Consider the following 18,177-nt stretch of genomic DNA (forward strand, 5'->3'; position numbering starts at 1 on the left):
AACTTTTATATGAATTTATTATTGTCGGTATTTACTCCATATTTGAGCCACTTTTCTAAATTACTAGTCGTGCAAGGGTAATTGAGAAATGTTGTTTACCATGATAGAGAAGTGCACACATGCCCAATGAACACTGATAAAGTTTCGCAATCATTAATTTAATACTTCCAGAGACGTCGTTCATTTTGTTTGACCCCATAGTGCAATTATCAATAGTGCACCCACGAGTTTTGAGCAACTTCGAAACATAATGTCTCCGGTAATATTTTCTTGAAAGAAACAAAACTAGGTCATCTTGTACAACTTTTTGTGCTCTCTTTTTAAAAAATAATAAAAAAAATTCCTTTGTGATTTGCATAATGATAATTTGAAGCAAAAGAGCTGAAAAAATAAATGTTTGAAAAAATGTATAGTTTTGTTTTTTATATCTCTGAAAGTGAGTGTGCGATAAACCTGAAACAGTTATGAATGACTTGTTGGTATAGGGTCTTAAGATATAAAACTTCATTCTCCTACTGCTTTCCAGTAGTTGACAAATAGAAGACAAATTTGACAGTCTTTCTAAAAATACCAAAAATGTCTGTTTTTGGCCCAGCTTTTCAAAGTGTCTTCTGCAAACTACCATTGTATGTGTGGTTGGCTATTTCACCTGCCAGCACTTTCGTATGGTAAGTCGCATCATCTTTGTTTTTAGATATATTTTTCCCGCGTGGAATGTTTCCCTCTATTATATTCATTTTAAACCGTTTTCTTTAGAAAGACCATGTTCTAAACCACCTAAAAACTGTATTTGGTTTTGAAGCGTGAGCACATAAGCCCCCCCCCCCACCCCACCCCCCCTCAAAAAGAGAGAGAGAGAGAGAGAGAGAAGTTGGAGTTGCATTGAAAAGTTGCCCATATTTCACTGATACTCGAATTCAATCTGACATCTTTTATTATGTTCTACAATTGTTTAGTTTTCTCTGGGGAAGATAATATGAAGTCTTGATGACTACGAAGTTGAATGAAATACGAAATTAGTAGGAAGTGAGATAAAGTGTGAATAACTCGAAAAACTTTTACAAAAGCCATGTTTTTTCACTACTCATCATGACTTATTTCAGCTTGTTTTTCTGCTACAACCACAGGATCAAACTGTTTCTAAACTTTGCAATTTAATTCTGTATTATCAGGCAGTGGAGGTCATGGTAGGGTAGTAAAGTTGTGTAACAGCTGCAGCACACATCATATAAATAACCTACAGGTTTCAAACCACTGTCATATTGTGAAAATTTTGGTGATGTTCACAGCAGTCTTCCTGATGTTTCTTGGAATGAATTCATGTTTCTTGGAATGAATTCATGTTTCTTGGAATGAATTCATGTTGCAGAGAATTATTAGTATTTATTTTTGTTGCCTAATGCTATTCATGTGCTAATTTAATGCTGGTGTAAGGTATAGTGTGCCTCATGTTAGCATAGCCTGCAGTTAATTTGAAACATTAGTGTACACATGGAAAATTGTATAAATGTACTGGTGTGGTCCATGTGGGCTTAACCACATCTGGTTTCTTTTATATTTAGAAAACTAGTATCCTCGTCATCTTAGGGGCCATACCCGATAACTGTGCAACAGCAACCACGGGTGAGTTTCTTTACCCCATGTTCCCAAACCTGATAAGGATTTCTTTGCACAAGATCCCAAGCCGATGATACATTTCTACATGTGCCAGATGCCAAATTTAAAAGGGTTTTCTCTTAGGCTCCTACTCTTATGTTTACTTTGTGCTACTTGAATTTTTTACAGGTTTCATTAATTTGCTGCAGAATATCATGAGGAAAAGTATACTACCAGCCAGATGACACCACTGATGGGAGTGTTTGGGAAAAATTTTCATCAGACACAAACCAAAAAAATTACTCTTTTCAAATGTGATTACCTCAAATTATTAAGGCCACAAAAAGAGAATACTATTTATTATTGGATTCCTTATTCCATTTCGTGTTTTATAAAAAGAATTTTGCAGAGCTGAATGCTGTATAGACATCTAAAAGGAAGAGGAAGGAAAAGACTACTTTTTTGTAGTGTCTCTGAATCAGCTCATTTCAGTCATCTGAATTTTTGATATTATCTTCAACTGTGAGTACTAAACAACTGTAGAGACATATTTAATAAGTATCAGCTGAATATGGACCCATTTTTCACTGCAATTCCACCATGCCATTCTGTTTAAAAGGATTGGCAGAAGATTTTTTCATGAAAGTGGGCCAAAAATAGCCATTTTTAGAAAAATCATCAACTTTACTCAGGATTTGTGAACTTTTGGAAAGCGATAGGTGAATGAAATTTTAATTTCCGAGACCTTGTATTGGTATGTTGTTATGGGCAATGTTTCAGGTTTATCCCACAGTTACTTTCGGAAATATAAAAAGCTAGACTTCATATCTTTTTAAAGTGTGTATTCTTCCTGTACCACATCCCCATTCAGTTATCAGCTTCTCACCCATCTCTCCGTCTCTTTCCTTGCTGTTACTTAATAAGGGTAAGTGCCTTTTCCCATTCCATGTCCTGTAACATTTACACAGGGTGATAAAGATGTGTAAGTTTCACTGCATAAGTAACCAATACATCAATGATACGGAGAGCTGTTTGTAGTGAAGTAATTGAAATGAAGAATGTTGACAACAGTCAATTTATCTTGCTGTGATACTGATTAGGTCGCCACAGTGTGAAGTTTAATTTTGTCAGAAATGAATAGTGAATACTCTTCCACAGTGCTTCAAATTAGAGTGTTCTCATATGACATAATAATTGTTCAGAATACTGTGAACTCAAATGATAAACATTTCATAACAGTCATATTACTTTGGCTTCAGAAAGAGTAATTTCTGTGTAACAATTCCTTTCAGAGTTTTTAATGCTGTATTTTTTTATGCTACAGGAGCCTGTCACAAAGCTATTCCTACCAGAAAATGTTTCCAGCATTAAATATTCCAAGAAGAAAGTAAAAATCACCAACAAGAAAGAGGTACCACAATTACAATATCTAGTTTTAAAATTTGTTGTATGTTGCAAACGCCAATGCAGTTTAGGTATCAGATGAGATGTAACACTTTCACATTATATATGGATGGGCATACTTGTATTCACAGTACGGTCAGTAAGAACCCTGAATGAAACAACCATTTTTGAACAGCAGAAACATTTTTCTGAGGGCTGGTAGGCGATGAAGACTCAAGTCTCGGCTGTGCACTCTGTCGTCGTCGTCCCCCCTCCCCCTCCTGCTCCAACCACATTAATGGAGCTGCATCCAGGTGGTGTTGCCAGACTGTGGCAGAGAGCAGGAGGTAGGGGGTGTAAAGACAGCACTCAGCAGTAGAAAGTCGTACATTAGGGCACTGGTCGGTGGCAACAAGTCAACTTGCCAAAACATCACACCATCTAAATTCAAATGGTTCAAATGGCTCTGAGCACTATGGGACTCAACTGCTGAGGTCATTAGTCCCCTAGAACTTAGAACTAGTTAAACCTAACTAACCTAAGGACATCACAAACATCCATGCCGGAGGCAGGATTCGAACCTGCGACCGTAGCGGTCTTGCGGTTCCAGACTGCAGCGCCTTTAACCGCACGGCCACTTCGGCGGGCCTCACACCATCTAAATGAGGCTACCTGTCTGAATACATAAGCAGTTCAGAATCTCATGTGATAAGGAAATAAAAATCCCAAAACAGTGGATTTGTATATTTTCTTTTAAGAGTTGAACAGATATGAGCCGAGTGCAAGATTTATTGCACACTCTTAACACTGGAGCCGATGGACGATGGAGTGGTCTTTTTATATGTGCTTGACCACAACAAAAATGTTATTACTAGTAACAAGCTCACTGTTTTACTTATGAATGGGATGTGAAATCTCTTTAATATGTCTATGAAGCCTTTCACGATGGAATTGTTGGGTAAAAGTTTTTGGTGAACTTGATACATCAGATTTGGATAAAGTCCCAAGCTTTCTGTGATCTCCTTCATCATTGTTGTCGGTGATTAAGTCTGACACCTCTTTCACTTTCAAAAACATCCGTCCTAAACACTGGAAGAACTGCGCTCGAACAGTTCAAGGATCCGTATTATGTTAGTATTTTTCAATAGCAAATGAATCATTTGTAAAGAGATGGTGTTTTCTGGAACCATAATTAGTATGGAGTTTTATCAACAAGTGTTCATCAAATTGCAGCTTGCATGTAATGAGATCATTGAAACTTAGCCAGTTATTATGTGGTCTCTCTCAACCCGCTTCTATGTGACAGTACCTTGTCTCCTGTGCAGCTGTTCATCACTGAAAAGCTAACTTCAGTGTTGCGTAATTCAGCTTGTTCACCAGACTTCCCAGCTGTGAAATTTTCTTCTTTCATAAACTGAAAAGTTAATTCTTGAGTTCAAGATAAGACTCAAGTGAGGTGGTCTGTGGAAGGCTTTGACAAATAAAACTCCAAACAGTTCAAAAGGAAGACTTCTCTGAAGCCATGACTACATTGGAAACATATTCTGATAAATGTTTTGTATCAGAAGGACTTAATTTTGAGTAAACATCTTCAAAACTCATATGCCTCAGATTTTTAATGTGGCACTGTCTTTAGCCGTGAACTTGGGGTCTGTACTGTGTAAACAATATGATCAACCATTCTTCTCTCTTAAAGCCCCATTAAGCTACAGATTCCAATTAATTGCATGCATAGCTGAGATTTCTCTCCTCCACATTCACTATTATGAAAATAAGCAGAGAATTATTCTGGAACTCCATTTCTTCAGCTAGGTGTTGCATGATGAATTGAGATTTCCACCTTATGCAGGATACAAAGCTGCCCCGAATTTCTGTTGTCCTGGGATCTATCAGGTGTAGTTACCTTATCTAATGGTTTCAGACCTTGTCTTTGGTAGTTGCTGTGCAGATGCATGTGTATGTAAAGCCACTGCTAATATCATTGATAGTTTTTCACAAATGATTCTGTCTAAATGAGAGGAATTAATTTGTGTGGACAATTGCAGTATTAAGAATAACAATTATCAAGGCAGAAGAAAATGATTAAAGTAATGAGTTTATGTGAAACTGATTAAACTAATGCAGTGAATCAGTGATATACTTTTCGCTACCACAATGGTGGTGGTGGTATTGGTGGTGGTGGTGGTGGTGGTGGTGGTGGTGGTGGTGGTGGTGGTGGTGGTGGTTGTTGTTGTTGTTGTGAACAAAAATGTGTCCCTGGGATGGAAATGCCTTTCTGTGGTGTTTAGTAATTCATACGTATATTCATGACTGTGTTGTTCTCCATATTTTAATTGTCACGTTAGTGAAGACCTATCAGAATTGTAATATTTCCAGTGTCTACTTATTGTTTTTTGGCGATATCTGTATTAATCTAAGGATCAGTTTTATATAATTTTGATATTATGTATTAAGGTGTAATTATATTCAACTGTCACGCATTAATAGTCTTCATGTTTTGTTGAGGCTTTAACATTCTTACACTGGATTCTTTTAATAATTTATGTTCTTTTTTAACAACAATAATAAAAACAGTTTATATGTAAGCCCCATGTTACACGAGTGTGCCATTTAGAAGATAAATTCTGATCCTGTTTACCTACCTGAGAGACAGCAATGTAAATGTGACAGAAACTGAGTGCACACAGATCAATATGCATGGTACAGTAAAGGCAGGCATAGATTCAAACTTCCAACTTTTTAATACATACTGGTGGGAACTTGTAAACCAGTCATTGATCAGTTGATTGTGTTAATTTTTCTCTATTGGCATTTTCATCATGTGAACAAACTACTCAACTGTTGAGATACATTTAAGTATTTTAACTTTGTCAATTTTCTCTCGAACAAAATGCTGTGTCAGTATGCTGAGAGCACCACTTATTTTTGATAAAATGATAGCTCATTTATTGTGAGAGTTTAACGCCTTTTTCAGGAACAAGATATGTTTCCCTCATTAATCTTTTCATCTCAGAAAACTCCCTATGTCCACAATGTTAAGTTGCACCCGATTTTGAATCAAAATATCTATAATTTTCCCGCGATTTATGCATTAACGAAAAAATGTTTGCGAAGAAAAAATATGATTTTGGCCATCCAGTAGCATTTACAAAGGTTACATGGTTAAGTTATTTGACACCAGAGCACTCTACTCAGCGGACTTGAACCAGTAAACGTGTTAAAAGTTTGGCATGGTGGCTGGAGGGAGTAACCAGGTTTGTTTGAATAAAGAGTTCATTACTAATCACAATCATTTCCAAACTGTCTCTACTGTGCATACGCAGTTTCATCATTGTTGTAATCATCGTGGCACCTTTGCTGAGAATGACAAAAAAATGTCATAAATGGTAGGAAAATGTTAATTCCAGGAACATTAAGGCGGGGTTATACTGTACTTCATAACAACAGACTGCTTCCGATGAACGTGACATCATGACTGTTTACATTAGGTTTGTTTGAGCAGTTGCTGCAGGCTGATGTTCAGTTAAGTCACATGTGGAAGCAGTTCCTGCATCTGGCTACTTGAAGTGTGGCTGTTAGCTGTATTGGCAGTAGCAGCGAGCAGTCATATGCTACCTGGTAAATTCCTTTGGTGCACCCATGCTGACAGATTTGCACATGTGGAGAGCGGTCTGAGTTGTAGAGGGTAGGAGATAGTCTCCACGTGAACCGTGTTTACGTTTCGTGATCTTGCTGTTTCCACTTTGCTTACGGCTCTCATGTAAAATGAACTCAAAACAGATTTCTGTGGCCTGGAACTATCAATGAATTCAATCAGTGTATTCACATAATTACAGAAGTCTAAAATACGTAATTAGTTTGTTTTCTTATTTCCATGTTTTTGCCAGTCCAGCATTAATCATTCGCCTTGCAGAACAGTGAAATAATTGTTGTTGGTTTGCTAAAGAAATTTGTCTTTTAGCAATCTTTCCCGCTGCGGCAGACATTTTATTTGAAATGAAGTGTTTCATTCCACACTATTGGCTAGCTTCAACTGTTCACTGAATTTCAAGTGCACGTTTTCATCTTCTTGTATTATGCCATAATAAAGAACCAAATATGAGATAATTCAGTAGTGGTATTCCCAGAAAATTTACATCCCAAAAACTACTCTGGAAAAGCTTAATATCAGTTTGGGGCCTACTACATTGTGAATCTGGACATGCGAGTGTGCACTTTAAGCCAAATTATGCATTTCAGAAGGGTTTGCAAAATTCCGATGCTAATTGAATATCCTCTGATGTCCTGTTTGTTTTATGACATACTGTAAGATCTCTTAATGCTATATACGAGCTTCCTTTGTCATTGGAGCTACACCAGCGCAGTAAAAAATGCCTGTTTTTTGACGTCTGTGGCAACTGCTGAAGTGAACCTATTTCTTACAGGTAGTAAGAAAATATTGCAAATGGTGGTTTGAAAAGCGTTACTTTCAAATTAAATTTCCTTCCACGAAGGATGAATTATGTTACGTATGAGAATGTGCAATGAATTTATTAAATCACAGAGCATTTGACTCGCATTTAAAACTTAACACTTTGAGGTTCAGCTACTTAGAAGAATTTCCAGCATACGAAAATTTGATGCATATATATTGCTGCATGTCAAAGATCTTTCAAAAGTCTCTCTCTCTCTCTCTCTCTCTCTCTCTCTCTCTCTCTCTCTCTCTCTCTCAAGTGACAGAAAGTTCTATGCCGGTGTATAAAACCTTCACCATTCAAAGGGTTCACAAGTTTTACAGTTCTGCGGGAAAGTATACTACTGTCATTTAACATGGAAAAAGTGTATTTTCACGTGGGAAAAAAATTATTTTTAACCAGGATATCTGGGATTGTTCCCCCCTTCCTTGTCCGGGTATTCGCCCTGTGTTAATACACTTAGTTGTAGCACAGAAATCATACATTTAGAAAATGAAATGTCTGATTTGCAGAATGACAGTCTCCCTGCACGATTCCGCACTCTGTGCTCGCAAACTTCATACTCCTGCCTCTCTAAGAACTATTGTCAGTAAAAGTAGCAGGGGCTGAACAGTATAGACAGTGCCTAATATGAATGTGCTACGTGGGGAGGGAGGACATGAGTGATTTTAATGTGTGGTTAATGCAATTGGGGCAGGTATTTCCAAATGTGGATGTACTATACAGGAAAATGTGGTAATAAGGGATGTGCTAACCCAGTTCCACTGTATCTTAGTGAATTTTATGCTGTTATTAGTGCACAGGTTTCATCATGATGAAAATGATTGTTTTATGCATGTCTTTTGGTAAGATGATTCATTGTTTAGTGTGGCCTTGTTAAATGTTTTGTGATTGATCTGTTCAGCATTAATAATATTTTGTGTGGAAGACAACTGAATTTTTTCTTCTTTAAAGACATTTGTCAGTGTTATCCAATTATTGTGCTCCTTTCAGTATCAATGCATTTGATTTGAATAAATGTGTAGAAAGTTATCAAACATCCTCATCCATATTCTTGGGTGGAGGAATTCTAAAAGACTCGGATGAACATCAAAGATGAATTCTTCTGTACTGTTCACATTTGGGCTTGTGGCCTGCAAATTTTTAATTAGCCCAGTAGTCTTCAGTTATGTTTAAACTTACTCCAGTCTTATTTGTTAGTTCATCTTCATTTTATCTGCAAAAAAATAAAAATTTTAATTTATACTTGTGGTTGATCATGATTATGTGATTTCTCCTGGCGTATTTGATAATCAAAATATCCACAGTCTATAGTGTCCCAACGGGCACAATATTTTGGCGATCATACATGTCGCCATCATCAGGTGAACTGACGGACTGAGCTGCTGTGAACGTGCCGGCACGGAGATCCGTAAGCTATGGCTGCTCAGAGGGAACTGGGTTCGGTCGCGGCGGTGGCCAATTTAAATGGTCTCAACTTCACTCCCACCCCCAAGTTCACTCCGGTCGCAGAAATTGTTAGTGCTGTTGAACAGGTTGCAGCTCAACTTCCGCCAGAATCAGCCGAGGAAATACGTCGTGAAACTTGTCGTGCGTTGATGAAATCCAAGCCGATGAAGTCAAATATCAGCAGTAAAGAGAGGGCGGCCATTCGTGATCTGAGGGAGCACTCTGAAATTGTCTTACCGGCTGACAAAGGCAATGCTACAGTTGTTGTCTCCCATAAGGACTACACTGACAAGATGTAGATCCTGCTAAATCCTACCGGAAGATCAGCGTTGACCCTACAAAGAAGGTGGAGAACAAGACGAGGGCGCTCCTCAAGGACACAGATTTACTGGAGGGTGAGGCTAAGAAATTGTTACCCCAAGGTCCGGTACCGCCTAGACTATATGGACTCCCGAAGGTTCACAAAGAGGGGGTACCATTACGCACCATTGTTAGCAACATCAGGGCACCTACATATTTGTTGGCCAAATACCTGACGGGAATATTAAGTCCTTATGTGGTTAAATGCCCTCATCACATCCGTAATTCCGTGGATTTTGTTAAACGCCTTGATAGCTTCAGGTTGGATGAGTCAGACATCATGGTGAGTTTTGACGTCGTTTCCTTGTTTACGAGGATACCCCTGCGAGAGTCACTAGAATTGATTAGTCAGAAGTTTGACGAGAAGACCACTGAACTTTTTAGGCATGTCTTGACTTCCACGTATTTTCTTTTTAATGGAGAATACTACGAACAAACGGAGGGAGTCGCCATGAGTAGCCCACTGTCACCGGTGGTAGCGAATTTGTACATGGAGAACTTCGAGGAGGAAGCCATGTCGTCATCCGTATGGAAACCTACTTGCTTTTTCCGTTACGTTGACGACACGTTCGTCATCTGGCCACATGGTATGGATAAACTCCTTGACTTCCTTACACATCTAAACTCCGTACACCCCAACATCAAATTCACTATGGAGACTGAAACGGAGGGTAAATTACCTTTCCTTGATGCCTTGGTCAAGAGAAGGGCTGACGGCACCCTAGGTCATGGGGTGTATCGGGAGACAACGCACACTGATCTGTATTTGCACGCAGACAGCTGCCACCACCCTTCACAGAGGAATGGGGTGCTTAAAACTCTAGTACATAGTGTGCGCCCTATCTCTGACGCAGAGAGTCTACCCCAGGAATTGGAACATCTGAGAACTGTATTTCGAAAAAATGGGTACTCAGAGTGGCAGATTCAACGTGCTCTCCGCCCAACCACTGCAGCACAACCTGTTGAGATGGATGAAGTCACGAGGGAGGAGGTAGGCACTGCATTTATTCCATACACAGGCGCACTCTCGGAGAAAATCGCCTGCATTCTGAAGAAACACCGGGTCGGAACTGTGTTTTGTCCTCCGAATAAAACTCGTGCACTGGTGGGGAGCGCGCCAAAGATGACCTCGGTTTGAGGAAGGCCGGCGTGTACCAGATTCCGTGTCAATGTGGCAAGTCGTATATTGGTCGAGGATCAATGCCGTGAACACCAGAGCCACACTCGACTGATGTATCCGAGCAAGTCGGCGGTCGCTGAACATTGTTTGTCGGAAAATCACGCTATGGAGTATGACCGCACGAGGATTCTGGTACAGACGTCGAGATACTGGGACAGAGGTGTTAGAGGGGCCATCGAAATTCACACCAATGACGACCTCATAAACCGTGACTGTGGCTATAATCTTAGCAACACTTGGGAACCAGCAATTGGGTTAATCAAGAGTAAATCGAGCAAACGTATAGTTGTGATGACCACGGCGGACAGAGCCATCACACCGACGTCATCTCAGACACCATCGCAATCTGTTCCACCGCGCGACCGTGGCGTGGATGGCGGAGGGAGCGTGCCGCGGGCGGAGGGTATTTAAATCGGCCGCCGCCGCGACCGAACCCAGTTCCCTCTGAGCAGCCATAGCGTACGGATCTCCGTGCCGGCACATTCACAGGAGCTCAGTCCGTTAGTTCACCTGATGATGGCGACATGTATGATCACCGAAATATTGTGCCCGTTGGACACTATAGACCGGCAGCACATCCGTGGATATTTTGATGATCATAATTATGTTTCAAATAAATTCTTGTAAATCATTTCTTCATTATAAGTGACACTTGTTGCTTTTGCTGATCACTTATGAGTAAGTTCGGATAACCAGTACACTTTAGTCTGTGCAGTGAACTACAGATATACAGTCACTGTGATTCATGTGCTACAACAACTATTCATAGGTGTTGAAAACTTGACCTCTTTTCGTTCCAAGTTTTGTTGGTCAACATCTTATGTTCTTTCTTAGATGTTCCATTTAGGAAATGCGGAGACTCTTCTATCCCAAACTTTGTGGAGAAGTGAGCTTCAAAGAGTAAGCACCATACTGTCACAGCAATAGTTGTTACAGTGGCTTGTTACACCATTTTTTCTCACATATGACTTAAAGTTGTCTGATTCTAATTAGAATTTACAAATTACTTTCCATTGTTTGTGCAACAGATACGAATCTTCATTACAGTTTGGTTTTCAGTGAGTTTCTTAAGAATTCAAAATATTTCTGGCTCCTGAATTCTGTTGTTAAGTGTATGCAAGAAAGCCTCTTTTTACCAGTCTTAAGTATCCAGCTTCTTTAATTGATGTGGTATGTTTTGATCTAGACAGATTAAAAATATGTGGTTCAACATTTCATTAGCTTGAGATGTTGAAGCCTTCGAAGGAAATTTGATCTGGTTACCTTCCAAGAATGTGCCAGTACATGGAATTGAGATGGAATGCTATGGAAATAAGATTGTTTTCTGTGTCATTGGTATGGCAGCACTTATTATTGAAATTAATCAGATTATTTTTTCCTATTATGTTTTATGTACCCAAAGCAAGTATGTCAAAATTCTGCTATGTAAGTACATTTGTTAATTTATTTCTTCCTTTTGTACAAATTTCATACACATGAATAAGTGTGCAATCAATTCCTTTTGTAAGTATTCACTTGTTCTTGGCTGTGATAACTATTAAACTGGGCACTGTGATGAACGAATTTTAATTATATATCATACAGTAAGTGTGGACTTAGAATAGCAATATTATGAAAAGGATAAATTGCTGTGTACCACATACAGGAGGTCTTCGGTTGCAGACAGGCAGTGAAACACACACAAAACAAAAGCACTGCGTGCACACACACACACACACACACACACACACACACACACACACACACACACACACACGCGCGCGCGCGCGCGCTATGGTCGGGCCAAAGTGGTCATGTGTTTTTTCTATTTCCAAAGGAGCACTTTTTTGTCTTAAAGGTTGTGTTCACCATTCTTTTCATGGTGCCTGTTGCGATTCAGTGCATCCTCTGTGTTGTTAGTAGGAATCCAGCTTTCTCATAATACTGTTTTAATAGTGTATGTGCTCTGATAAACTTGGAAATGCACCAGTCAGTTTTAAAGGCAGTATTTGTTATTGGAGATTTAAAAAAAAATATTGTAGATGTTGTTGCCTTTGGCAATGGCTTACAGTAGATCTAAAGTTTTCTCCAGTGTTCTAAGTTAAATTGGTGTGTTGTAACAAGGAGGACTTTCAGGAACATGACATGCTTTATTCCTATGATAATTCCATTTAGCCTGAAGAACTGCATTGGCCAGAAAGTGACTTAAAGCAAACATTGCTTTATATTGTACTGTAATTTTATGTTCAATGAATATTCTGCGATAGGAATGTTCAAATTTTCCAAATCAGTAATTCGAAGTTGAGAGCCTCCATAGACCTCTCAGCTTATCCTACACATCTGTGGCTTTTGTAAAAGGCTGGAAAACTATATGATTTGATAAATGAATGAAAGAAAGTATCTTCACTCTTGTGGCATCTCCCTTTTATATATGTGATTTTTTTAAAAATCTTTTATCAAGTGCCCCTCCCCCCTACTCTAATAGTGTGTCATATTAATGGTAAAAACCTTGTGAACTACCACTTGCTGTAATTCATTCTCCCTTTATGTTTCTTGATCAGTGGTAACAAGTCAGCATCCAGACTAGGAAGTTCCAGCTATCCAGTCTTTTCCTGCTTTAGATAAAGAACGCTGTCTTTATGTAATGCAGGGCTGGGAGTCATAGACCCTTAACCTGTGTCTTGGAATAGTTTGTTTTACAAACATAACTTATTAAGGTTTTATACTGCGGAACATATAAATTTTCAAACACAGGCTGTAACATAAATGCCGATAAATAACCACATGTGAAACTTGGCACATATTGTAATGCAGCTGGACATATATTCTTACTCCCAACAGTTCCAAATACCAATGTAAATATTTTTTGATGCGTGAAATCTGATTGTATGGTTTATTATGCAGAGTTCAACCAAGAAGGGGAAATGTAATTAAGAACTTGTTAGAACTAAACATACGAGGTATGTAAGACAAGTAACAAGACTGATTTTTTTTGTCTGCCAAAGTTATTTCATTTTTTTCAAACAGTATAGTCCCCATCAAAGCAGTTTCCTTCAACAGCTATACACCAGCGGAGTCGTCATTCTCAGTCTTGGTAGCAGCGCTGAAAGGCTGTGAGGGCTTTTGACATATTAGTCACATTCTTTTGAATGTTCTCCAGAGACCCAAAATGACGTCCTTTTAAGACATTTTGCAATTTTTGGAAAAGAAAGAAGTCACAAAGACTCATATCAGGTGAATGGAGGGGGTGGGGGACTGTGGAACAACAAAAATGCGTTTTGAGGTAAAAAATTCCATGATGGAAGTGGGCGTGTCGCATGGAGCATTGGTCTCACCCAATCCACTCTTTTTCCTGAGCTTTTCAAGGACATCTTTGTAAAACTCTTGACTGACAATTCCTCCTGGAGGAACAAATTCTTTAATGTCGGAAAAGCAAATAAGCATTGTTTTGATCTCTGAATTGCTCATTCAAGCTTCTTTAAGTTGAGGAGATGTATCGGTGTGCTACTTTTGACGTTGCTCAGAATCATACTCAAAAATCCAGGATTCATCTCCTGTGATCACACATGTGAATCATTTGTGGTCATTGGCAATTGTCTCAAGATGATCATTGCACACGTTTTTTCAAAAGTCCTAGTGTTCGATTCTGAGGTTTTTCAGCGCCATTTTGGCTCAAAACTTTTGCATGTACAAATCTTTGGTCAGTCATCTTCAGCATGTTCTTAGACTTCTAAAAATGATTTGTGCCAGCAAGAAACTTGTGCTCTTGATAAGGATTGTTTCCAGTAGACACTTTGATTCCCCAAGTTAAACAAAAAACTAGATTGCACAACATTGTTCTAAATTCCGTTGTTCCATACTAGTAACACACAAAAACACACCTTCACTGATAGTATTCTCAAAACTCACGTAATGGCTGTACGGAGGTGGAATTCGGATTGAGGATCTGGAAGGGATGAACATACCAGTCCACCCAAGTAGTACAGCACAGCGTTACCAGATCACTCACAGTGGGTTAGCTTCATTACTTTTCTCACGCACCTCAAAAGGTAAGCAGGTCACCTCAGAAGTTACTTTGAATTTGTTGTTAAGAATAATTTTAAGTGCAACTGTGACATCATGTGTGCCGATTTGTTGCATCCCATCCAAATGATTCCACTGGAAAAAAAAAAAAAAAGGGGCAGCACTGTTTTAAAATTTTTTAGCTCCTAGTTTAGTAACATGCCCAGACATAAGATATTGTGACACCCAAGGTTTTTTTTTTTTTTTAAATAATGAGCTCTGTGTGGCATGACATGTTGTGTTTAATATTGTTAATCGATCAGTCTGATAATATTAATAGTGTACATTCTATGACACATCCAGGGAAAGGACGTGCTATTGTTTCTCACTATAAGGAATAAATGTGCTTGGTCCTGTGTGAAGTATTGTGTTTTAGAGTCCTTGTGGATTGACAATCAGTGTTGAAGCTCAAAATGGACAATTTTCCTTTTTTGTGCGTTGGTGGTACTAATGAAAACCATTGCTTTAGCTTGACACATTCTGTTTAGTAATGCAGGTGTTCTGAGTTATTCACTTCAGTTTTAATAGTTTATTTTTTATATTGAATGATAAGTACTGCACCTGAGGATGAAAGACAGAGACCTTCAGATTGTAACAGTGTTAGGAAAAGGCAATTATGAGGGCGAATGAGCAGTCATGAAGAAATTAAGGGTTCAGTTGCATGAACTTTGCGAAAACTGCAACTGTAAGTTCAAGTGTTTTGAGGTTGTAAGTTCTGAAAAAAGATCAAATATTATATGAGAATCTAGTGATATGGTAGACTGAAATGTAGAACCATTGTATCTGAAAGGCCTCATTACAATTTTTCCACTACACAAAAGGTGATGAAGGAAGAATGAAAATGAAGCACTGCTTTGAAAGTGTAATTTCAGTTCCTATACAAAGAAAGGCCTTAATGACAGTACACTGAGTAATAAGGTGACAATTAATGACAGATCAGAAATTTTTGGAACTGGGTAAGTCTCTTCATGCTGCAATGGATAAGCATGGAAGTAACCCTTGGAAAGTTAACGAAGAAGTAGGAATGACAGTTTAGATACACTTCCATTCATTTAAAAATAGATAAAGTCATTACAGCAAAGACGAGACAAAAAAGTATCTCCCAGAGGAACTTTTGGTGGGAAAATTGCATGAATTGATCCAGGAAAATACCCAAATTTTGACATTCCATATGAAATGCATAGAACTGTATTCAGCACCAAATTCAGTATAGCTTTTGGGTATCCAAGGAATGATACATGATCTACCTGTGATAGTGTACACTCCTGAATGCAGTATTATCTAAAAATTTAAATGATGACAAGAAGAAACAAGCCTTGGAAGAAGAAAAAATATCACCGTTGACCAGAAATTACACACAGTCAAAGCTGAAACACTTGATCCAGAAAGAGGAATTCTTGTCTAAAAAGCCAAAAGTTTAATGAAACAGAAGCAATCTGAGTGGACTACCAAAAAAGTATGCTTTTACCATACATAAAAACTAATGATGTCTATTACCAAAGGCAGTTGTCTTTCAAATTCAACTTCAGTGTTCTCCACTTAAGTGAAGATATTGAAATAACAGGGGCCAGTGAAGTTGTTTCCTTTTCAAACCACTCTGTGGCAGAACTTCTGGGCAATAAAGTCAAACATCTTGAAGCTTTTGTGATTCCTGCTCAGGCCAGAACAAGAATTACACTATATCAATGTATCTTAATTATATTGTGAGTGAACTGAAACCTTTGGAGACAGTCCTCTATTAGCAGACACACTTTTTATTAAGTGTGGAAAGAATATGGGGCCGGCCGAAGTGGCCGTGCAGTTCAAGGCGCTGCAGTCTGGAACCGCAAGACCGCTACGGTCGCAGGTTCGAATCCTGCCTCCGGCATGGATGTTTGTGATGTCCTTAGGTTAGTTAGGTTTAACTAGTTCTAAGTTCTAGGGGACTAATGACCTCAGCAGTTGAGTCCCATAGTGCTCAGAGCCATTTGAACCATTTGAAAGAATATGGGACTGAGTAACACATAAGCAGTAGCAGATGTTCCTATGGATTGGGTTTGGATCATGGTTTATGTTCAATGTAATGCTAAGCCTCTTGATGTTGTGGTGGTCATTCAAGACAAGATACAAAATTTGGGTCAGTTCTGAACAATAAATACTTGAGGAAATCTTACCTAACTTGGCCCATCAGAGAAGCAGTCGTTGAAGGGGGGGGGGGGGGGGGGAAAAAACCTCTGCCTCATTCAGGATTGAGCTTGGATTTTGTTGGTGGTGAGAGTTTCGTAGTAACTTCAATCAGCACTCTGCAGATAATTTGTCCCCTGCTTTCTGAGATAAAATATAAAAATTTAATAATATATTTTTCGAGTAATTTTATATAATGCTGATAATTAAATAACAATATTAATAATAATTTATCTTCATGGGACCTGCACCAACATCAAAAGCAAGGTATCAGTACCTCCAGGTTTTGCTGGAGTATTGCTGACAGGAAGCTGGAGTGTTTTACGCTGACACTTTACACTAGGCTTACAAGTGGATGTTGGGACAAAGCGACAGTATATATTATTCTTTTTACCACTGTATCACATGAAGTTGAATTAGGAAAGAGAACTTGTTTACGAAGAAGTATCTTTATTGTTTCAAACATCGTTTTTCATTACGAAATAATCTCTCTCTCTCTCTCTCTCTCTCTCTCTCTCTCTCTCTCTCTCTCTCTCTCTCACACACACACACACACACACACACACACACACACACACACACTCACTCACTCACTCTCTTTTTCTGTGCTCTTCATTTTGTATGGGATTCCAGTGGCTGAAGACACACACTGTTGTTGATGTTGCAGATAATAGTGTTTTTTTTTCTAATTATCGTTACAGAATAACTCACATATGCTTATCATCATGTTCAAGAGAACTTGTTCACTAGTTCTTTTTCAAAATTCTGTTTGCATAAACAGTATTGACTGCAGGCTTACTGACTTGAAATTATTCCTTAGTGATGTTATGGTACTAAATAAGTCTGCTGTTGGGTAGTACTCTTGTATTAACTACCTCTAAAAGCTTAGTAATAGTTGAAACTTTTGTAGAAGACTTATTTCAGAGGTGTTCATGTTATGTATTAAAACTGAAGATAGGAGGCCAATTGGTCGCATCTAAACTGCTGTGTAACATATTTGCCTCAGCTGTACTAGAGTAACAAAAATATAATGTAAAAGTATACTGATGGCAGGTTTGTTGGTACACGGATTCTGCTCCATCTACAGTACACATACTTCAGTATACCCACATCTGTGACAGCTTTGTTGCCCAGTACAAGTTATTATATTTGAAAATATTGCACCAGACAAAGCAAACTTCACTAACATACAACTAAGAAATTATGTAAGAAGTCATCTTAGTGCTTAATGTAAGAGGTTGGATTATGGAAAACAATGATTATCAAAAAAATGTTGATCATTCATAGTGTTCTGCTTAAATTACCTTCATGCAGCCTGATGCCTTAAATAAAGCTGACTCTTTCATATTAAGATGCATACAATGGTATCACTTGTTTAATTTGCATGGTTTAAAGAAGTATCTCTGTTATTGTTCTTGACTAAAATGTGTTTTTTTTTTGTAGTTTTCTACTAGGTATCTTGCAGTGTTGTTATTTAATTTGTAGTCACTTGTTTGTGAAACATGTTAGAAAATGTTATCTCGGTTTTCACATTGAACAGTTTTGTGAAAT

General features: G+C 38.4%; 1 protein-coding gene across 1 annotated transcript in view; it reads left to right on the plus strand.

The window, feature by feature from the left end:
• LOC126193209 (inner centromere protein-like) overlaps positions 1-18,177 on the plus strand; it is a 126,382-nt gene that overhangs the window by 77,534 nt on the left and 30,671 nt on the right. The window contains exon 7 of the mRNA XM_049932668.1: positions 2,921-3,007. Coding sequence (XP_049788625.1) covers positions 2,921-3,007 — 87 coding nt within the window. The remainder of the gene's footprint in view (positions 1-2,920; positions 3,008-18,177) is intronic.

The sequence above is a fragment of the Schistocerca nitens genome, chromosome 1 (assembly GCF_023898315.1).
Source record: "Schistocerca nitens isolate TAMUIC-IGC-003100 chromosome 1, iqSchNite1.1, whole genome shotgun sequence".
NCBI lineage: Eukaryota > Metazoa > Arthropoda > Insecta > Orthoptera > Acrididae > Schistocerca > Schistocerca nitens.